Genomic DNA, 24,809 nt, shown 5'->3' on the forward strand with positions numbered 1-24,809 from the left:
GGTGTTGTTAGGCTATCGCATCGGAACATAGAAAATACTGGTAAAAAGAAGGCTTGATCGGGCATCTCGGGAAACAACCAAGTCTCAGTGATGAAGATGAAGACCGGTTTACAATCCTCCACAAGAAGAAGTTCGTCAAATTTTGCAGATAGAGAAGCTACATTTATATACAAAATTGTCCAATCTATGAGTTCGTCCGCTAGTTTTCCGATCAAGACTGTTTGTTTCTGGAGACTAGCATGGAAGAGCCTTTCACGTATTTAATAGTTAGATCTTTTTGCCCCGATAACCTCTCTTGATCCATTTCCTTACGCAGGTTGTGAAGTTGCTGGGACTGCAGGGGTGTTTTATCATCCGATTAAGTTTCTCTACTGAAATTTGGAAAACCCAGAAGAGCCCTTTTACTACGGAGGATACGCACGGCAGTATTAGGATTATTAAACTCGATCCGAATCGGTCTGGGTCTATGACTCGACTCTGCACCCAGCTTATATGAAGCGGTGATGGAATTCACGGCCGCCTCATCAATCTTTTCAATCACTTCCCGTGCAATTGACTTATCACGAATAAACTATCGTGTATAGTCTCCCTTAGTCACGGGGAAACGATGTGCTTATCAGAAACGCAAACGTGAACTCAGTGATTACAGATGGATGTTATTCTCGATCCAAAAAAACCGATGAAAATTAAATCGGAAATTCGTTTCAAATATCAAATTATAGGTGAAACTACAAACAAAAATTGCACCCAACCATATAAAAACTTACGTGTGAACCCCTATACGACCAGACAATAGGCAAATCAGATCGGAATTTTGAAACCTCAAAAAAATCAGATAAATACCGCACAATGAAGAAGCCTGTCACACGATCGTATGTTCGAATTCAAGATGAGAGAACGAAAAACCAAAAAACCACTGGAAACAGAGAGATGAGAACCTAATCATGACTAAAGCTGACAAAAATGCCGGCCTTGTTTTCATGAACTCTATCTGGAGAAAACCCATAGCTTTTCAACTGACAACAGAATACAAGAACTAAATAACAACCTTTAGATAAATAACAACCCCCTAATCAATTATAAAAGAAGACTGAAAATCCTGCTGAAACATTGCTTACCCACCCTACAGAAATTTAATGGAGGCATCAACATACACGAAATCAAAGAAACGAACCCACAGATCCCCACATTATAAAGTCTTATAAAACTCCACAAAGCAGAGCAGAGCATTCGACCAATAACCTCAGAAATTGGTTCTCCAGCACACAAGATTTCCAAAATATCAAATAACATATTCACGAGGACACTACAGTTTAAATCACCCTTCTCCATTCGAAACTCATCTGATCTTGTGAAAGAACTAGACTCGTTAAAACTAGTTGAAGAAAAACACTACATCCTTCTATCTTTTGATGTTGTCAATCAATACACTAACATTCCACTAGAAGATACCATTTCGCTGCTGAACAACCTCCTATACCAGTACCAGACCTCCATCAATGACCCAGCGTTAGACACGGACGACATCGAGAACATAATTTCCTTGACGAGGGCTATCACTCAAAAACAGAAACCTAGCCAATTTTTTAATTAACAACAAGCCTAAAACATTTAACGAACAAAAAAGTGGAATATATGAAATAAAGTGCGAAAACTGTGACAGCTATTACATAGGTACGACAACACGGGCAGCTAAAATTCTTTTCTAAGAAGATACAAAAAATAGACCACCCTCAGCTATGGAAAATCATGTGAGAGATAATAACCATCAGACCTCAATACAAAACTTAAAAATATAACACCACGAGAGAAAATTTAGACGCATGCTTATGATAGAACAACTATAGATTTTAAGAAAGAGTAATGACCAGAATCTCATAAATGAGATAAAATCATTTCCTGAAAGAAAACATCTTCAGAAACCTCCCCAACATAATTCATAATTCGGATGGGGACCGAATTTTGGAAGAAGAAGAACAGACGACAGACAAGACCCGATTAACCTAGATAGAGCAAGAAGATGACGTCAATCATAGACATGGAGACATAGACTGAGCAATGTCAGCATGAAATTGTCTTTTTTATAGAAAGAGAGAAATGATCGTCGGGCATTTACCTGTCTCTTTTTCGTTCACATAGAAGTGAGTGTGGACCAATCAAAATTCTAGAAAAAGACAAAAGACACTTTTTTTGGCCGTATTTCATGCATAGATATAAAGGGAAGGCACAGTCCATGTCTCTATGTCTATGACGTCAATATTGTGTTGTGACAGATTCAGTTTGGAATATTCTAGAAATCGAGCGAATGATTTAATTGTCAGTGTATTTTGTGGATGTTTGCTTGTTGGTTTTCAATGTCAGTATTTAGCATATTTTGATGACGAGTAAGTAAAGGATTGTATTAGACCGCAAGAAAAAGATGCTAATTATATTGTATTTCAGACAGCCCGAAGATGGCTATATAGCCGAAATCGATAGCTAAATAAATATATTTTTATGAAAAAAACTCTATAGTGTGTCTTTGTTTCACTTACTCGTAGTATATATATATATATTCTTTTGAATGTCAGCAATACATCTTTTGTTATCAAACAATATAGCATATTTATGAGTTTTAGCAAAGGTTAGTGTAACGGGGTACCATACAATTTGGAGTATGATACAAGAGCTTAGGGAAAAACCTCAGTAAAAAAACCCTGTCTCCCCGTGAGTATTGTAGTGATGTCAAATTTGTTTACAGAATAAGCTTTTAATACTGAAGGGCTTAATAATAATAAAGCTTGCACTTAAACTTAAGCGAAGACTTGATGGTGACTCGTCGTTAGAAATGCCTTCAGTACTCAAATTAATAATAGTCAAATCTTGCTTTTGACTGGGAGGTCTTTCGACCAGGTCCAGTCTTCCAAGTGATGATTCTTCTTCTGTTCTTCAGTTGTTCGAGGAACGCTACATGTTGGGGAATCATCTCCCATAAATATACCAGTGGTTTTTCAGTATAAAATTGAAAAAATGAGAAAGAAATTCAAAAAACTTTTGACACTTCATTGACAATTCCGTTAGTAATAGTAAAGATCTCTTACAACATAATCCCAAACTTTCCCATATTCGATTGCCCCAACGTCGATTTAAACCATTTTCAGCTTGTTTCCTCAAACATGCATCTTAAAGCATGGCCTCTTTTGCCTAATCTTGCCTGGGCTTTATGCACTTCTTTCTCAATTTTCATAAAATTTTTTGATAAATTGTTTCTATCCCATGAATTCCACGCTTATGTGAATAGACCATGAAAACTAATAATACCTACCTATATCATATTCATTTTCAATAATTTGTTTGAAAAAATCCAAAATGTTTGTTTACCATTGTGACTAAAGATTAATATAAGCATATGAAAACAAAAAAAAACCATAAGAATTTCTTTAATCTATCTGATAAAAAATTCCGCTCCTTTTCCATTACGTAATGAAATACTCTGTTAAGCGATTTATTCGTCGGTTATGCATCGATAGTAAACTTGAAACTGACATTCAAACTTGCGTAATATCCCCTCCGTGATATAGAGTTACAAGTGCATTTTTGCAATTCTCTAGACGCTCGCCAAGTTCAATGGTAGTGGTCACTAGGATATATCATGTTACATAGGAACAAGGTAACTGTACAATTCACTCCACTCTAGGTACAGTAGCCTTTTGTTGACAATTTCAATTTCAATAAATTCAAGGACATCAGCTTTCCTCGCGTCTCCCCCTACTTATATAATAAGGTGTGTTATATTTAATCGGCAGAATTGAAATGATTGTGAAATTATATTTCATGAAGTAAGAAGTAAGAAAATTATATGTAACCATGCGAGAATTATAATTGGAATTTCCGATATTTTCCTACTGGTTATTTTTTCTAATCGCCCTGTCATTTCATGGTTGTCGTGCGGGTTCATTTCAATAGCTCATTCTAGGATGAAGGATTAAAGGAGAAAGCAGAAAAATGAGATTATTTTCCTGAAGGACATTCACCAAAGGGATTTTTCGTCACAAATCTTTTTGTAATCTTCAGTGTGACTCATCGTAGCTTCACCGTACTCCATATATTTTTATAAACATTAACGACCTGAATGAGGCCTAGAAACTTCGTCGATATTCATATTCCTCTCTTCATGTTGAGCGTATGAGATGAGATTTTTTTTTAAGGAAATTTGACCATTCATTGTTCGATTTGTCCTCCTTGAAAGAGAAAATCATTGCGAAATCCAGAGTTATGTCACATAAAAATTCTTTTTTCCAAATAAATGCAGATAATTAAAAACACATTCAACATTGAAAAAAGCTAGAAAAAGATTTGCAGAGTTTGGCGTAAGTCTGAAATGAATCGGATGAAGCCGGATGGGGTTGCGGCAAAGGGGTTGAAGAAAAACACCCAATTTATATTGTCCGAAAATGGGGCTAATTGAAAATCAATTGCGGGGTCTCAGTGTTTTTTATCATGTAGTCTGCAATCAAATTAAAATTTCTTCATTTTAATTGTATTCCAGACTTATGCTTAACCCTCTGTATATCATACAAAAATTTCACCAACGGTTCGTCATCTCCGATAAGACTATAGAAATAGAAATTTCTTACCAATAAATATAAAAATACTTGTTCGGTCGTGAAAGTTGCCTTCTCGGGTTTGTCAGTTTTTCAGGCGCTTTTCGGTCTTAGTTACTAGCGACTACTGTCAATCATAATAGCACTAATAATGTAATCACCGAAAGCTCTCAAAAGTAGCTTAATTCTCTAATATATCGTCGTCATCTACATTATTGTGAAATCATCTACATATATTAAGTGGATTAGAGTGATATTGAGCAACTTTGAGTGAAGTGCCTTGTGTCTTATCTATCAGCTAAGTACCATGAAGCTTGTAGGGAAGGTTAGTTCCCTGGTTCCCTTCCCTTTGGAACCTCTTTTCTGCTACTAGAAGGAGTGGAGAGCTATCGGAGATCAGTGGAGTTTGTCTAGGTTTCTTCTGTATGGTATGTAATTGCATTATTTCACCTGTTCAGTTGCTCAATATTAACAATAATAATCATCTGAAACTGGTCGCAAAAACTTTGCGATCCAATTATTGGTGGCGGGAACCCGGAAGTTTGATCTCAAATCCCCTACAATCAGTCTATTTCTTCCATTTCTGTTCATCATTAATTAATTGGTGAATTCATTACATGGAAATCCTTATGTTGTCATCTGTTTTCATCTTCCGTGATAAGCGTGTGCATCGGGGATTTATAGCAAAATTCCTTCGAAAAAAATTCGTCTCTTGAAATTGCAATTTCAGTATTGCATGTGATTTCGAGTGTAGCCTTCAGCGTCACCTAGTTATCTTCTACAATTAATAATAATACATCATGTGTTTATTTCTTCTTCGAAATCTACGTGAATAATTTTGTCCCCTTTACATACCAGGGTTGTTCGAAAATTAAAAATGGCGTAGGTGGAGAAATTGAGGTCCTCTATCACCGAAAATGTTATCAAGCGCGAGAATGCATTATCCGCGGCAACTGCACTCTTCAAACTAAATGAAGGTTATACCACTGAAGTCGATGTTCCTAACATGTGCCTGGTAGAATTGGTCAAGGTGGAGTGGTCTTTCAGACAAGCTGATGAGTTAGAGGTCAAACTTAACTCTCAGTTATTTCGTAAATTCGCGGCATTTTTCGAGATTTGCCTACATGTCATCTGACTGCATCGCCTTCTGCTGCGCCGCGTTTTTCCTCATTGGTTGATCAACCTTTTAACGTATGCTACTTCCAGTGAGGCAGCTTCAGTCATCTCCGGTTTCGAATTGATGCGGTCACTTATCCTCTGGCCCATCAAGCCTTTCACTCCCGTTACCAGAACCCTCGTCGGCTGGCGGATCTTTATGTGAACCAGATATTGGATTCAGGGTCAGCATTTGTGTCCTCTCTGCCACAGTCGAAGCAATTCTTCACAACTTATCAGAATGCCACAAATGCCATCATGGCGTTGCTTTTTCCACTTCAGTTATGGATTTTCAAAAGTCTTCCTCCCATAAATAAAATATTTATAGAGAATTAAACATACTGAGGTTCGTATTGTGATTTACTATTGATAATCACTGAAATAAGTAATTTGCATTCAAAGAAATTCCTCGTCAAGTAGGCTATATAGGATTATGAAGCTTGATACTATGTGACTGAACGTATGTTTTTTCTTGAATTACTTCATCTTCATAAAATGTAAACAACACCTCGATATCGTAATTTTGTTAAAGAAAGTATTTTTTAGGAAAAATCTACTACCAGATTTCCCCCAAAATATTTCCTTCATTGAGTCAGATCACAAGAATACAAACAATCTTTGTGAAAATTTTGATACGTAAGAAAAATAGATCTTGAATGAATCGAGTTATTATGTTTGTTAACGCGACAAAATTATTTAGTGGACTGTAATGATCAAATTGAAGTTTAATAAGAAATAATTGAAAAGCAAAAGAAATAAGTCACCAAAACGGTAATTCGACTCACCTTTCTACTTGCATCGACCATGCACTTATTCTCATTTGAAATACGGAATCTTGTTGTGATGAAACTGCGCGTACCGAGAGGCCGTTTTCAGACTGCAGAGACGAGCGATCAGGATCTTGGGGGGGTTGAGCTATCGCGACTGCTGTAAGGATACCTTTAAAGATCTGGGCATACTGACGTTCCCAAATCTATTTATTTTCGAAAACTTAATGTACATTCATAAAAATAAAAACAAATATATACTACAGTCAGAAATGCATAAATATGATACAAGGAACAGATCACTCATTAGGAAAGACTTCCTAAGATTGAGTAAATCCCAACAGGGTCCAAGATTTTGCGCGGTGTCTCTGTACAATAAGCTTCCTGGTGGGGTGAAAAATCTGCCAATTGTTAGGTTCAGCGATAAAGTGAAGAAGATGTTGGCAGTTAATATATTTTATTCAGTTGACGAATTTCACGCTCGGACTCTGGATGACATGGATTTTATGTAATTTTTATTTATTTAACTGTTGTTTGGTCTTTGGCTTTTTATTCAATTTGTATTTATTGAAGTTTTTATCTGACGTGTGAAAACAATGTAATGTTTGTGACAATCGCCAATAAATCTCTCTCTCTCGATTATCATCCTGAGTTTTCGAAATTTTCTCCTCGAAACAAACCCGACCGTCGAGAGAGAGATACTTTTTTCATATCTCCGGGATCAGTTTCGTCTCTCGCTGATTCGCCGACGTTGTCAAATTTTCCAGTTATGGTGTAAATTTGAGGCAAATATTTTATAGCATTGGTCCATTCGCATAAGGCAAAAAAAATATACAAAATGAAGATGATACAATCCTGAATTTTTAACATTCCGCTCACCAAAACATGAAAATGTTTTCAACAAAAAAATACTTAATTCTCCGGGAAAAAAGGTAATCCTAATATAGTAGTAGTAGTAGTAGTATAGTAGTATATTTCAATATTATATGTGATGATACATAGAAATACAGAATTTAATTCGTACAATAAATATTGCAGAATTCGTCAATTTGAGCATTTTGAGTATTCAATTAAAATAACATAGAGCACATCACAAAACAGTACCAAAATCCAAATTAAAAGTAAACACAAACAAAGGTATCATTATACACGGTTAAAATCACTGTCGTTTATGTCCATGGCGAGATACTCTTCGAGAGTATAAAAGGAATGGCCAAGCAGAAACCTCTTCACCAATCTACAAAAAGATCTCTCTGGCAGCGTTCGCACATTACTCGGTAGTTTATTGTAAAGTCTTGGTCCCCAAACATCGACGTAAATCATATTTCCTGTTAAGCGGTGAAAGGGAATGGAAAGCTTCCCCTCATTCCTGGTGTTGTACCCACTCGATTCAGTCGGGAACTGGTTCATGTGCCTGTGAACATATTTCAAACAAGTGAGAATATACAATCCAGGTAAGGTCAATATTTCCTCAGATTTAAAGTAGCTTTTGCAGCTCTCTGTCGATTTCAGCCCCATCAACGCTCGAATAGCCCTCTTCTGCACCAGGAAAACCTCTCTGGCATGCGCTGAGTGGCCCCAAAACATTATAGCGAAAGATATTATGCCATGGAAGAAGGAAAAATACGCCATCCTAGCTGCCAGGTGAGTGGATGTTCTTTTCATTTGCCTGATTGCGAATATTGCTCCATTGAGTTTCCTCTTCATGGAATCGATATGCTCCCGCCAACCTAACTTCGAGTCCAGCAAAACCCCAAGGAACCTTAAGGTGGCTGTGTCGCCAGACTTTGAGAAACTGATGGTTTGAGTTTTTTCACTATTTAAGATGAAACGATTAGCCACATACCAGTCATTCATTCCTCGAATTTTTTTGGTCACCTCCTCGTCAAGGACTGCCCGTGTACCGCATCGCATCAAGAAGGAGCCATCATCTGCATACAACAGAACCTCCAGAAGACCCAGGTCATTAATGAAAATTATAAAAAGGATTGGTCCTAGAATGGACCCCTGTGGGACTCCCATCTTCACATCATCATCCCTGGACCACTCTCTTCGCCAATAGACTCTCTGTTTTCTATTGCTCAAATAGGTCTCAATTATTTTCAAGGCAACTCCTCTTACACCGTACCGATGAAGCTTCTTAAGCAGAATATCGTGGTCGACCAAATCAAAGGCCTTTGTCAGGTCACAGCATGTCATCTGGCAGAGCTGACGATCCTCAAATGCTTCTACCACACTATCTATGAGATCCTTCAAGGCGGTTACATATATGTTGATATCTGCACTGATCAGTCCGATCTTGGAAGTGGACACAATTTGGTAAGTCCACGTTTATAATGACTATCAGTCGTTTTTACAGATGCCACACGAATTACCCCATCTTTTCCAGGATATAACTCCATTATTCTACCGGTCTTCCATTTTAGTGGAGGAAGTTTTTCATCCTTAATCAGAACCAAATCACCGACATTTATCCCAATAGTGTTGTCCAACCATTTCACTCTCTGATTCAAAGTATGTAAATATTCATTGTGCCATCTTCTCCAAAAGTCCTGATCTAGTTAATAATTGCCACCTATCAAGACGTTTAATATTTAAAAGTGTCAAATCAGGATCTGGCAGAGACGACAGAGGCTCCATGGTAAAAAAATGACCCGGAGTCAGTACGGAAAGATCATTTGAATCCGAACTGAGTTCAGTCAAAGGTCGGGAATTAAGTACCGCTTCGATTTGGACCAATAACGTGTTGAACTCCTCCAAAGTGAGGATTTGTTCACCTATCACACGAAATAAATGAGTTTTCACCGATTTAATACCGCCTTCAGACAGGCCACCGAAATGAGGAGTGGCAGGAGGATTAAATGCCCATTCGATTTTTTCCGCTGCTGCAACATCTTTCATTATATTCTTGATATAATTGGCGGCGCCAACAAAATTAGTGCCGCCATCGGTGTGGACATACGATACTCGACCACGTCGCCCGATGGAATGGCGAAAAGCCGCTAGAAAACAGTCAGTGCTAAGATCTGATGCTAATTCTAGGTGTAGTGCCTTTGTTGCACAACAAACAAACAGGCATAAATGAGCCATTTGAATTTTAGCACCCTTTAATCGGCTACTCTTAATGAAAAATGGTCCTCCAAAATCAATGCCAACGCACAAAAATGGCTCTACTTGTGAAATACGGAAGAAAGGCAGATTTCTCATCAGAGGTTGAAAAGTCCTAGGATTTGCTCTGAAACATTGAAGACACTTCGAAAAAACACCTCTAATCGCTCTTCTAGGTGAAAGAATCCAATATTGCTGCGAGATTAAATGTTGCAACGTTCGAAGACCAGGATGCATGTATTTTCGATGAAAACTTTCAATAAGCAATTTGCTCAATCTGTGTTGTCTGGGCAACAAAATCGAAAAAATTCGGTCATAAAAGAATTTGGCGTTTATCAAACGACCACCAACTCTAAGCAAACCGGAATTACATATAAACGGTGTTAATTTGCGTAGTGTCTTCGAAAGTGGCAAATTCAGTTTCAGACGATTAATTTCCTCAGCAAACACAGTACCTTGGATATTTCGAATTATGACATTCAGGGCAATGTTCAGTTCCCTAATAGTGAGGAAACCATTTATCTTAGTTCGATTTTTCATCGCATTATGTGAGAATCTGTATAGGTAGGCTGCGATTGATTGTATCTTACTTAGAAAATAATTTTTATCTAATAAGGACAATACGATATAATCTTCAAACTGAAAATTGAAAGAGTGAAGATTCGGTTCGCCAAAAACTCGTCAGAGGAAAAGTCTCCAGCAATAACCTCCGGAATAGTAAAAACAACTTTCACAAAAGAGGGCCCCGCTCACCATGACGAATTATTTATGAGCTCAGAGGATAGATAACCTCGAGAAGCTATATCTGCTGGATTCTCAGAACCACTTATATGAGTGTCGAGTGAGATCTTGACAAGAGCAGAAATATTAATAGTGCTGTAAATGTGAAAGTTGAAGATAAAGTCAAAGTGAAAGTGTCCACTAGCAAAATTACGGAATTTTTGATTCCGTCTGTGAAGTTTGTGTAGGTTATATACGTGTATGTTTTATCGGAATTTCAATTCGTTAAACTTTTCAAAGATGATGTTCATCTGCCAGATTCCAGGTCCAGATCGTTGGTTCTGCAACAAGCATCAGGTGAGTTTATTTTTCGTATCTGTTTTCTGATTTTTCTCGTAGCGTAGAAAATTTTTGATGAGTCGTTGTTTTCATGCATGAGATATATTTTTCTCTTTTGTCTTGAAAAATTTCATTTCAAATTGCTTTGAGTAGTATAGTAATTATTAATTAGATTTCAAAATGTCTGACCATTCGGACTGCGATTCCATAATGGAAGAAAACGCGTTAGAAATCGCTAATGTCGTGTCCGAACACGATATTTTGAGAGAGGAGAACGCAAGTTTAAAAGCGAGGGTGAATGAGCTAGATAGATGCATATCTAGCTTAGTGGCTGAGATTAAAAATCTCAGGAAGAGGCTCGAGTTGCAGGAGAGAAATAAGGAAAGTCCTTACTCCAAAGCACTCAAACATAACGTGTCCAAAAATGTCCAGGAAGTGACCTTACCGGTTCAAAAGCAGAGGATTGAGGTGGTTAAAACCCCTCCAAACAAAATTTCCCCACCCGCCAAAAGAGTGAGGAAACACAGCACTTCGTCAAATGAAGAGCTCGATAAGAAGAGAGTTGTGACACCCCCAGCCTCACAGAGGCTGGGCACTACAGTGGAGGAACGTCAGAATGGACATCTATTTAGAACGCGTTAATTCGGAACGGCATTAACTATAGCAGAGCGACAACAGTGAAGGATGGAATTAGGATCGTCACGCAAACCCCCCAAGATCACCGAAGGATGACTGAATTCCTCCAAAAAATCAACAGAGAGTTTTACACTCTCCAACGAGAGATACCTACCGATAGATGCAGATATTCCTACGATCCCTGAGGACCTCAAGGATCAAGGAATCGTTGATGACCTCGAACATTACAAAGAAGCCAATGTCCTTACTACTGGTGAACACCCAGAATAAGGGCATCTTCGAAATCAAGAGGCTGTACAACATGAATTGTGTTGTCGAACCAAGGAGAAGGACAGCAGGGCCTGGACAGTGCTATCGCTGTCAACGGTATGGACATGCCCAGAGCATGTCCATGGAGGTGCCTGAAATGCTCCGGTAATCATAGCTCCAAGGAGTGTACGCTTACCAGGGAGAATGACAAACGTAATGCTTCTTGCGTCCTTTGTGGAAAGCAAGGACATCGAGAAGTGAAGAAACCCCAGGAAACTGCAACCAAAGCAGCCAAAGGAACTAGGAAACCAGAGAAAAAGACGGAAAAGGCAAAAACTGTCAAAAAAGCCGAAACCAGGAAAGGCATTTCTGGAATCACTGAGAAAATGGATAAGTTCAAGAAAAACCTCCTGAGCACGATGATGCAGAATCTGGAGAAAGAGATTGAAAAGAAGATGCAGCAAATTATTAAGAATATTTAATGACTGATACGACGATAAAGAAAAATCTCATAATCGTCTCTTGGAACGTCGAAGGATTGAGAGCCCACAGACCAGAATTCGAAGAACTGATTGAAGAGAAGAGAACGGATGTCATAGCTCTTCAAGAAATAAAACTTAACCCCAACGTTCGGATAGCATTTCCCAATTACGATATCTACAGAAATGATAGACCTAACAGCAAATGTGGCGTAGCTATACTGGCAAGAAGGAATATCGATCACCATTTCGACCAAATATTTAATGGTCAAGAAGTGGAAGCAATATCGATTATTGTGAACACCAATCGAGGACAAGTGAAGATTATTTCGACTTATAAATCACCGGATAAGGACATGCTGGAAGAGGATCTAAAAATGGTGCTAGAAGAAAGACACCCGAAAATCATAATTGGTGATCTTAACTGCAAATCGCAGGAATGGAACAGTAGGGTGAAAAATACCAACGGGAGGAGACTGAAGATTTATGCTGACAAATTTAATGCAGTTGTGATAGGACCTGATATACCGACCTACATACCAAGAGAAAATGGACTACCCGATGTACTGGACATTGTCGTAATGAAAGACGTCACTGAAGAAATCAGCATTGATAGAATAGAAGACGGAACATCAGACCACAATCCCATAGAATTCATAGTGGGACATAGCCCAAGAAACGAAGAAGAGTCAAAAACCAAGGATCGCACAGACTGGGAGAAATATAGGAATTTACTTCAGGAGAAAATCACGGAAATTCCCAAAATTAACAGCCGGGATGAATTAGATGAAGCAGTTGAAAAATTGCAAAATCAAATAAAAGAAGCCTGTGAAGAAAGCACCAAGAGAATAAGGAAACTAATTCCGAAACATTCACATAAAGATACGCCAAGGGATATAAAGAAACTCATAAAAAAGAACAGAGGACTCATAAAAACCTACAGAACAACTAAAAGAGAAGAAGACAAGGAGAAACTGAATAAGCATAGTCAGATACTGAAAAATGCAGAACTGCGTAATAACAGATGACACCAGAGATTGGGGGAACTGAATACAATAGATCACTCGCTTACGACGAGAACGGACAGTTATACCTCCACTGCATGGAGCAATCGGAATGGTATATACGAGACGTGAAAAAGCCGAAGCACTTGCCGACTCAATTGAGACAGAAGCCAGAAGAAACTACAGAAATGTTTATGACAATGAAGATCTAGAAGAAGAAGTGGAGGCAAACGAAAATTTGATGATGGAACCACTGGAATCCGAATTCATTCCAAAACCGGCTTCACCAACAGAGATCAAAGAGATCATAATGAAATTGAAAAACAGGAAAGCGCCGGGAGAAGATAGGATAACGAATTATATGTTGAAGAAATTGCCTAGAAAAGGAATAGCAGCCTTGACGAATATAACAAACGTAGTGATGAGGACCGAATACTACCCGAAGAGATGGAAAACTGCAGAAATGATAGTTTTCAACAAGCCTGGAAAGGAACAGAAATTTCCTCAAAATTATAGAAAAATAGTCTACTATCAGCACTAGGCTGAATGAAGAAACAGAAATGTTGAAGATAATTCCACCCGAACAATTTGGATTTCGACGAGAATATTCGACTGAACTCCAATTGCTACGGCTCATAGAATACGTCACCGAAGGAATGCAGACCAAACAGGCCACAGTATTAGTTTTGATGGATATCGAGAGAGCTTTTGATAGAGTTTGGCACGAAGGCCTAATCTACTAGATGAAAAAAGCAGGATATTCGACCAAGCTATGCAAGATTATAGAAACTTTTATGTGAAGATAGATGGAGCAACCTATCAAACCAGACAATTGGAAGCAGGAGTGCCACAAGGATCGGTACTTGGACCTCTGCTTTACGTAATATACGTTCATGATATCCCGAAGAATGCTAGAAATATGCTCACCTTGTACGCAGATGACACAGGAATAGCGTTCAGATATCGACGTCCAGAGATCATACACCAGAGACAGCAGGAAATCATAGATGAATTACTCAAATGGTGCATCAAATGAAAAATCCAAATCAATGGAAGAAAGACTCAAGCAATATTACTGCAAAAGAGAAGATTGAGGATGGAAGAAAACCTTGAAGTTGGTGGAGACGAGGTTAAATGGAAAAATGAAAAAACTGGGCTTCTTTCTTTTCTTCGAAGATGTGAACCAAGGAGGAAACAATTATAAATAGAAGAATTTGCTAACCCCATATTACTAATTCTTATATTGTTGACCTATCTTATCACCTATCAGCTAAATTTATTAATCCTCATTATTGTTTTCTTGAACTTCCTAACTCTATAACTCTAAATCTCAATTACGTGCGTTAATGTAGCCATCAAATTCTACACAATTTACGAAATATATACAAGTGATCCCACTTGGGGTACTTATCCTCTCCAATCAGATGGAAGTCTACGTATAATGCAGACCAGAAGAATGAACAGGGTCCGGTTTATCCACCCAGTATGAGCCAACAATATAGATATATGGCGTTCTTACAGTAAAGTACTGGTATACAAAAAACAACCCTGAAACAATAGAAATTGTTTAACTTTATGCGATGTCATATGAACCTGCCCATCCATCGGATGATTAGTGGCGCTAAAAATGTGGACCAATAATAGAGCCGTCGTATCATAGTGCCGTCGGACAAACGAATACATGTGACCTTAGCATAAATCGACATCTCTATCTACAAAGCTCAACTGTAGTTACCAATATCAACCAGTTTCTCATCTTCTAAGTATTCTTATTGTCCAATTCATCATTCTATTGTAGTAGGTATTGCTTTTATTGAAGCATTGCTCTTTTAATGAGCACTCTGTACTTTTATATATAATATAAGTACATGATACATTAAATGATTTTTGGGTATTGAGTATATTTACAAGAGGGGAAATTCAGAAGGTGAGATAAGAATGATGTGTACACGTACACGCAATATTGAAACTGGTATGAAACAGTAATATAAAAGGAACTTGTTATTATGTCACTCTTAAGTTTACTAAGTATGGACAATACCATTCCTATTCGGCACTTATAAGTTCACATATCATGATAGGGTGAATAGTTTTTATGCACTTATTTGGTTTGATCTCTTGTCGTTTATACATCTGAAAGTTGAAAAAAACGGATACATTCTCGATGTTAATATTCATTAACTTTCGACTCATATAAAATTCTTCTTTAAATTTGTACAAGAATTTGAAATAAATCATCATTCGGATTCATTCAATCATCCAACGTCAAAGATGAAAACAACCCTACCAATATCTTGATCGTCATTTTCGAATTTCTAATTCGCGCATGCGTACAAGTGGATTCCTCCCAACGATTTGTCTTACTTGTTTTCGTTGTCTAGAACGCGTGTTATCAATATTGGTATAATAAATATATGCTTGAAAATGGCCACAAAAAAACACAGAAACTCAATAACAAAAGATCGAACCACAAAATGACTATAAAGTATGTAAGACATTTTTTTCTCTAACAATTACTTCATACAAACATTCACTTCCAAAATTTACCTGAGCATTCAATATCACATAATCATCAAATTTTATATGTCTCGAAATTTCAAATTTTTCCAAACCATCAATAATCCAACCATTAACATTAGTATGCAATATTTCAAAGTTATTCTCTTTTATAAATTCATGTTGGCATTCATATAAGTGGTTTCCAAAATGTGATTCATTATAGGCAACTCTAACGATTTGTCAAAATCAGCTAAGTAATCGTTGCCGTGGGGCACACAAGCTTCGGCTTCCATTGATTCGCATGTTGTTTTGGTCGAGTATTGCATGTTGTGCCTGTTCTTAGTAAAAAGACCGGCGTTTGATTAGGGTGATAAAACTATAACTTTCTCAGGAATGCCTCTTTACAGTGATAATAAAAAGCATTATAAGCCCCACGACAACGAACGCTCAGCTGATTTTGACAAATCGTTAGAGTTCCCTATCCCTATTTCCTAACTTTGAAATTCTTAAATGTTCTCTTATGTCCTTGTTGTTCTACCTATATAATAAGCACCACATGTGTTACACGTTAACTTGTACAGGCTGGGCAAATTTCAATGTTTTAGCACAACAGCACAACCTGCCAGACCGTCAACTGCTCCAATGCTGTCGAACCGAGTGAGATGGATTCTAAGCGGTCAAAAGATCTCTCGAGCTGAACTGGAGGTGATTAAGATGAGCTGCTATCCAAATGTGGCGGGCAGAGAACAGGAAGAAATGGAACGGCTGACTGGACCTCGCATGTCATCACCTCGAATCAGGAGAAGTGCACACTTTCTCCCGCGGGAGAGCGACATTGAGCTGTGGAGATCCTTCAGCGGCAACCTAATGAAGTATGCGTCAATGGCGCCGGAGTCTAGACCAGTCATTCCCAGGCTCGAACACTCTAAGATGGCTGTTGAAACAATAGCATCACTGAACAATATTTTGCCCGGATATCTAGAACAGACCGACAGTCTGGAAGGGCTGGTGGACGTAGTCTATACCGCAGCGATCCCGGTATGTGAGATTAACGGCCAGCGAATAATACAGCAAACTGAATCACGAGTAAGGAAAACTTGTCAACAGCGGCCACCGTGGCTGGAACGTCTGCAGGGGAAGATCGTCAGCTTAAGGAAAAAAGTCGGGATCATGCATGCTTACCTGGGGAACGATGCTCCATCATTGAAACTTTTGAGATCTGTAAGAAAAGTGGCATCAGCATTTAAGATCAAATGCAGAGATCCGAACTTCAGGGAGAAGATATCCTTAAAACTGGATCTCGTAAAACAAAAAATCAAAGCGTTAGGCAGTCGATTACGTAGGTACAATGAAAGAGTTAAGCGTCATAACTACAATAAGCTTTTCTACAAGAACCAAAAACAATTTTTCCGCTAACTAGAAGAAAAAACTCCAGGTCATCTTGACCCTAGGACGGCACGTGAGTATTGGAGTTCAGAAATATTTCTGTTGCCTGGATTGATTACCGCAAGGCTTTTGACACAGTTCCTAATTCCTGGCTGATCAAGGTTTTGAGGATGCATGGCATTGCCGATCAAGTAATCGACACCCTCATGCACCTCATGAAAACATGGAGGACGCGCCTGAAAGTTAAAGTTGGGGATCGAATAGAGGAATCGGGACAAGTTCTCATCAACCGAGGGATATTTCAGGGTGACACCCTGAGCCCTCTATGGTTCTGCCTCGCACTCAACCCCCTGAGTATACTTCTCAAAAATACGAATTATGGCTATGTGATAGACAAACAAAAGAACGTGCGAATTAGTCACCATTTATATATGGACGACTTGAAACTATACGCAGCCAACTTTGACCAGCTGAAGAGACAATTGGAGATTGTATCGGCTTTCAGTCAATCTGTTAAAATGCAGATGGTGATGAATAAGAGTGCGACACTGGAGGTGAAAAGAGGAAAAATAATAATATATGCTGATGAGCCAATTAAGTTGATGAACAACGAAACAATACCCACCCTTTCGGCGCAAGAGACCTATAAATATCTTGGAGTAAAACAAGCACTGGACATTAAGACCTCGGAAATGAAAAAACAATTTAAAGAGAGATTGCTGAGCAGAATGAGCTTACTTCTTAAATCAAAGCTGAATGCGGGGTCCCTATTCAGGGCCATCAACATGTGGGCGATACCTAGTATTACGTACTCGTTTGGGATCTTGACGTGGTCGCCTACTGATCTCCGAGAAATCGATAGGAGTGTAAGATGGATGGAATGCATCATCCGCACTCGTCCAAAACACGATTGTATCTTCCGCGACATCTAGGTGGAAGAGGTTTGATAAGTTTGGAGATCGCACATGAGAGAGAAGTTGATACCTTGAGAAGATATTTTCTAAAGAAGAGCACACCTTTTTTCATCGCGCTGCGGGAAGCTGACGATGGCCTCTCGGCGCTGGGGCTATCGGAAACCGAACATCGAAGGCAGGAGCACTCAGCGGAAGAAATGATGGAGGAATGGAAGAGTAAAGCACTTCATGGTAGATACCCGGGTAACCTGGAAAAAAAAGAAGTAAATAAGGTGGAGTCCTTGACTTACCTTCGTGGAGGGTACCTTTTCCCAGAAACTGAAGGGCGACTGCTTGCCATACAGGACCAGGTGGTACCGACCCGCATGTACTTGAGGCATATAGCGAAGATTGATATCCCTTCTGATCGGTGCAGAAGATGTTTGGTGGGGGCTGAGACTATCCAGCACATAGCATGCCCCATTATGGCAGCAACGGAATACCTGGAAAGACACAATACAATGGCACGAATTTACCATCAACAGATAGCCCTCACTCACTCTGGGCCTACTAAAACGTGAAGTCGAACAACATCTATACATACCTAAAAGCCTGCTGCAGAATGATCGACACATGCTATACTGGGATGTCACGATGGTCACTGAGAGAGGGGTTGCTCACAACCGACCGGATGTAGTCATCTTTGATACAACGCGCGCATCTTGTCTCCTGCTCGACTTCACCATACCAGCAGATGAGAATCTCTCCAAGGCCTATACGGAGAAAATAACTAAATACGCAGATCTGGCCTTCCAGCTGAGGGAGCTTCATAAGTTGGAGTCTATAAGTGTGATGCCTCTTGTTATGAGCGTTAACGGTCTGGTGGAACAGCACCTGGTTGGGAACACAGAGAAGCTGGGGCTAGACCGAGCCATAATATCCGCTGCCCAGAAGAAGGTTATACTGGGCACTGTTCGTACGGTGAGAAAATTCTTACAAGGTCCGTCGTAGGACTCCACCTTGGCGCTGAAGCTCCCGGAGGATGTTCCGAACGAACCCGATCATAATGAATTAGGTAGGAATATATTGAACTTAAGTTATTGACGTCTCTCCTGTAATTCATGGAGTTCGATAGGCGTTTGATGTGGAACATCTTCATGAAACATCTTTTGTTGGTATTCTTCTCCAATTCAGGAGAAAAAGAACCAACAATTCAAGAACCAGGGTTCTTGAATTGGAGAAGAATACCAACAAAAGATGTTTCATATTTCGGTGAGAGTGAAATTGACTGAAATGAATAAATAAATTTAATTTTAAAGATTTTGATGTGTCATGGTTCATCTTTATATATATTGTTGTTTCTAAAATGTCGAAATAATTCAGTGAGAGTGAATTGCTGAGACCAAAGTGAAACAATTAGCTCTGTGGTTTACAGGACAATTCTTTTCTGTGTCTCCTTGATTATAACCTTGTGTCGTGCAAAGATTATAGAGAAGGAAGATGGGAAACGAAGCGACTACACTTGCGTGAGCGCCGCCTGGTGGTTCCGTTGTGTATTAAAATACTAAGACTGGTTAAAATATTTATTCAAGGGCCATTTGGCATTTCATGGAGATATTTCAACATGGCCGTTTTGTTTACGTTTTGATTTTCGTACCAATCGTACCGCCGTTCAACTCGCTCGTTCTAGTCACCTTATTTCAATGTTATTTGTGTATATAGTGAAAACTTCAAAATCAAAGATTTTGCTCAAAATGTCGTATGTCGTCTTTGCATTTTACATAAAGTCAATTTGAATCTTTTCATCCACGCAAGTTGCTGTATGCAGGAAGCATCCCATGCATGAAAGGGCCACCAAAGGAACCACATGCGATGGAGGGCGAGCAGTTTGAAACTGATACATCGAATACTGATGGTAAGTCTTCCTAGATATCTGCAATGCATAACTGAATTCATTACTCATTTATCATATATTGAATGCATATCTTTTTTATATGCAGGAAGCATTCTGTTCATGGAGGGGTCACATTAAATGGAAAGCAAGCAGATTGAAAGTGTTACGACAAATACTGATGGTAAGTCATCCTAGATATCTGTGACAAAAATAATTGAATGAATTATCATCTTATATATGAGAAAATTTATGCAATATATTTAATTAATTGTTTTATTATGAAAGTAGATTACAAGAACTTCCCCTTTTTCAGATATTCTTTCGAGTGTACCTGAAAGAAGTTCCCACACGCTGTAGAGTACTTTCCCCAGAAGTGATAGAAAGATCCGAAAACTGAAATTAACAATCAACTCCTTGGAATGCAAATTATATGGTACCTATATCGATTATTTATTTGTTCATTTAGATTTCTAATAAAGATGGTACAAATTCAACAAATTCTATTGCCTCAAAAAAATTTATTGCATGGAAATAAGAACTTTGATATATAATATTCAATATGTACTTTTGTATCCTTCATTCAAAGCTGTATTATTTGTATACAGGTGTTTTCAAAGGTGAGAATTTCGACACAATTATTCTCACCAGTTGTACATGTCAAAAAAAACCTCACCTTTAAATATACCCTGTAAAATCTTCAAGTCTGTCATATTTTTTTATAAATTTCGAATAAAAATATAGCAAATCTAACAGAGTATTTCATTAATCTTAATTGATTCAAAACAATGTTTACATAAAAAAAATATCCTGATCACGAAACAAAGCCCTGGCACTGTTTTGTCGCTCAGGATGTTTTTTTCTGGTCTCGACTAAGTAGATATTCGAATCCAATACAAGGAATAAAATTCGAATTTCGCGCCCTTAAATTACAAAGCAGACAACTGTAATTTTACTGTTTGACATTACGATTTCAGCGCCATCTAATTTTTCAGTATGTGAAACACAGGCCCAAACTGTAGACTGTGAGATTGACTTGTCTTTTCTTGTTGAGATAACGATTTTTATGTATGCCTTCCTGTCTTAGATGTCATCATTTATTTACCTGCTTATTATCACTCTTTTTGTTTAATACACTTTGGGAATTAAAAGCGACTATCTGTATATATAGTAGTATATGTTTTACTATTTTCTCGTATTATGTCCGGTACTACCCGACTTTCCCCTATTACTCGAAAACAAAAGAAGATGACCAAAAATGACTACTACTCTTATTAGTTTCTCAGAAAAAGAGAACCAGACTGGGGTATCAGATTTTGTCTATCTCCACTGGTTTAAAAGCTGTTGTGCTAAAACATTGAAATTTGCCCAGCCTGTACAAGTTAACGTGTAACACATGTGGTGCTTATTATATAGGTAGAACAACAAGGACATAAGAGAACATTTAAGAATTTCAAAGTTAGGAAATAGGGATAGGGAACTCTAACGATTTGTCAAAATCAGCTGAGCGTTCGTTGTCGTGGGGCTTATAATGCTTTTTATTATCACTGTAAAGAGGCATTCCTGAGAAAGTTATAGTTTTATCACCCTAATCAAACGCCGGTCTTTTTACTAAGAACAGGCACAACATGCAATACTCGACCAAAACAACATGCGAATCAATGGAAGCCGAAGCTTGTGTGCCCCACGGCAACGATTACTTAGCTGATTTTGACAAATCGTTAGAGTTCCCTATCCCTATTTCCTAACTTTGAAATTCTTAAATGTTCTCTTATGTCCTTGTTGTTCTACCTATATAATAAGCACCACATGTGTTACACGTTAACTTGTACAGGCTGGGCAAATTTCAATGTTTTAGCACAACAGCTTTTAAACCAGTGGAGATAGACAAAATCTGATACCCCAGTCTGGTTCTCTTTTTCTGAGAAACTAATAAGAGTAGTAGTCATTTTTGGTCATCTTCTTTTGTTTTCGAGTAATAGGGGAAAGTCGGGTAGTACCGGACATAATACGAGAAAATAGTAAAACATATACTACTATATATACAGATAGTCGCTTTTAATTCCCAAAGTGTATTAAACAAAAAGAGTGATAATAAGCAGGTAAATAAATGATGACATCTAAGACAGGAAGGCATACATAAAAATCGTTATCTCAACAAGAAAAGACAAGTCAATCTCACAGTCTACAGTTTGGGCCTGTGTTTCACATACTGAAAAATTAGATGGCGCTGAAATCGTAATGTCAAACAGTAAAATTACAGTTGTCTGCTTTGTAATTTAAGGGCGCGAAATTCGAATTTTATTCCTTGTATTGGATTCGAATATCTACTTAGTCGAGACCAGAAAAAAACATCCTGAGCGACAAAACAGTGCCAGGGCTTTGTTTCGTGATCAGGATATTTTTTTTATGTAAACATTGTTTTGAATCAATTAAGATTAATGAAATACTCTGTTAGATTTGCTATATTTTTATTCGAAATTTATAAAAAAATATGACAGACTTGAAGATTTTACAGGGTATATTTAAAGGTGAGGTTTTTTTTGACATGTACAACTGGTGAGAATAATTGTGTCGAAATTCTCACCTTTGAAAACACCTGTATACAAATAATACAGCTTTGAATGAAGGATACAAAAGTACATATTGAATATTATATATCAAAGATCTTATTTCCATGCAATAAATTTTTTTGAGGCAATAGAATTTGTTGAATTTGTACCATCTTTATTAGAAATCTAAATGAACAAATAAATAATCGATATAGGTACCATATAATTTGCATTCCAAGGAGTTGATTGTTAATTTCAGTTTTCGGATCTTTCTATCACTTCTGGGGAAAGTACTCTACAGCGTGTGGGAACTTCTTTCAGGTACACTCGAAAGAATATCTGAAAAAGGGGAAGTTCTTGTAATCTACTTTCATAATAAAACAATTAATTAAATATATTGCATAAATTTTCTCATATATAAGATGATAATTCATTCAATTATTTTTGTCACAGATATCTAGGATGACTTACCATCAGTATTTGTCGTAACACTTTCAATCTGCTTGCTTTCCATTTAATGTGACCCCTCCATGAACAGAATGCTTCCTGCATATAAAAAAGATATGCATTCAATATATGATAAATGAGTAATGAATTCAGTTATGCATTGCAGATATCTAGGAAGACTTACCATCAGTATTCGATGTATCAGTTTCAAACTGCTCGCCCTCCATCGCATGTGGTTCCTTTGGTGGCCCTTTCATGCATGGGATGCTTCCTGCATACAGCAACTTGCGTGGATGAAAAGATTCAAATTGACTTTATGTAAAATGCAAAGACGACATACGACATTTTGAGCAAAATCTTTGATTTTGAAGTTTTCACTATATACACAAATAACATTGAAATAAGGTGACTAGAACGAGCGAGTTGAACGGCGGTACGATTGGTACGAAAATCAAAACGTAAACAAAACGGCCATGTTGAAATATCTCCATGAAATGCCAAATGGCCCTTGAATAAATATTTTAACCAGTCTTAGTATTTTAATACACAACGGAACCACCAGGCGGCGCTCACGCAAGTGTAGTCGCTTCGTTTCCCATCTTCCTTCTCTATAATCTTTGCACGACACAAGGTTATAATCAAGGAGACACAGAAAAGAATTGTCCTGTAAACCACAGAGCTAATTGTTTCACTTTGGTCTCAGCAATTCACTCTCACTGAATTATTTCGACATTTTAGAAACAACAATATATATAAAGATGAACCATGACACATCAAAATCTTTAAAATTAAATTTATTTATTCATTTCAGTCAATTTCACTCTCACCGAAATATGAAACATCTTTTGTTGGTATTCTTCTCCAATTCAAGAACCCTGGTTCTTGAATTGTTGGTTCTTTTTCTCCTGAATTGGAGAAGAATACCAACAAAAGATGTTTCATGAAGATGTTCCACATCAAACGCCTATCGAACTCCATGAATTACAGGAGAGACGTCAATAACTTAAGTTCAATATATTCCTACCTAATTCATTATGATCGGGTTCGTTCGGAACATCCTCCGGGAGCTTCAGCGCCAAGGTGGAGTCCTACGACGGACCTTGTAAGAATTTTCTCACCGTACGAACAGTGCCCAGTATAACCTTCTTCTGGGCAGCGGATATTATGGCTCGGTCTAGCCCCAGCTTCTCTGTGTTCCCAACCAGGTGCTGTTCCACCAGACCGTTAACGCTCATAACAAGAGGCATCACACTTATAGACTCCAACTTATGAAGCTCCCTCAGCTGGAAGGCCAGATCTGCGTATTTAGTTATTTTCTCCGTATAGGCCTTGGAGAGATTCTCATCTGCTGGTATGGTGAAGTCGAGCAGGAGACAAGATGCGCGCGTTGTATCAAAGATGACTACATCCGGTCGGTTGTGAGCAACCCCTCTCTCAGTGACCATCGTGACATCCCAGTATAGCATGTGTCGATCATTCTGCAGCAGGCTTTTAGGTATGTATAGATGTTGTTCGACTTCACGTTTTAGTAGGCCCAGAGTGAGTGAGGGCTATCTGTTGATGGTAAATTCGTGCCATTGTATTGTGTCTTTCCAGGTATTCCGTTGGTGCCATAATGGGGCATGCTATGTGCTGGATAGTCTCAGCCCCCACCAAACATCTTCTGCACCGATCAGAAGGGATATCAATCTTCGCTATATGCCTCAAGTACATGCGGGTCGGTACCACCTGGTCCTGTATGGCAAGCAGTCGCCCTTCAGTTTCTGGGAAAAGGTACCCTCCACGAAGGTAAGTCAAGGACTCCACCTTATTTACTTCTTTTTTTTCCAGGTTACCCGGGTATCTACCATGAAGTGCTTTACTCTTCCATTCCTCCATCATTTCTTCCGCTGAGTGCTCCTGCCTTCGATGTTCGGTTTCCGATAGCCCCAGCGCCGAGAGGCCATCGTCAGCTTCCCGCAGCGCGATGAAAAAAGGTGTGCTCTTCTTTAGAAAATATCTTCTCAAGGTATCAACTTCTCTCTCATGTGCGATCTCCAAACTTATCAAACCTCTTCCACCTAGATGTCGCGGAAGATACAATCGTGTTTTGGACGAGTGC

At 38.3% G+C, this 24,809-nt stretch overlaps 2 protein-coding genes across 2 annotated transcripts; one reads left to right on the forward strand and one right to left on the reverse strand.

The window, feature by feature from the left end:
* Nucleotides 1–18,472: 18,472 nt before the first annotated feature.
* On the forward strand, nucleotides 18,473–18,829 carry LOC123310329. Its single transcript, XM_044893793.1, has one exon. It carries the CDS (start codon nucleotides 18,473–18,475, stop codon nucleotides 18,827–18,829), a length of 357 nt encoding a protein of 118 aa, XP_044749728.1.
* A 4,967-nt stretch (nucleotides 18,830–23,796) lies between these two features.
* Nucleotides 23,797–24,153, reverse strand: LOC123310330. The gene has a single exon (XM_044893795.1). The coding sequence runs from the start codon at nucleotides 24,151–24,153 to the stop codon at nucleotides 23,797–23,799; it is 357 nt and encodes a 118-aa protein (XP_044749730.1).
* Between the last annotated feature and the right edge of the window lie 656 nt (nucleotides 24,154–24,809).

Source organism: Coccinella septempunctata, chromosome 3, assembly GCF_907165205.1.
Source record: "Coccinella septempunctata chromosome 3, icCocSept1.1, whole genome shotgun sequence".
Taxonomy (NCBI): Eukaryota; Metazoa; Arthropoda; class Insecta; order Coleoptera; family Coccinellidae; genus Coccinella; species Coccinella septempunctata.

Bases quoted from the DNA above. Each gene is read 5' to 3' on its own strand.
- LOC123310329 (XM_044893793.1), top strand. From the start codon at position 18,473: ATGGTCACTGAGAGAGGGGTTGCTCACAACCGACCGGATGTAGTCATC.
- LOC123310330 (XM_044893795.1), bottom strand. From the start codon at position 24,153: ATGGTCACTGAGAGAGGGGTTGCTCACAACCGACCGGATGTAGTCATC.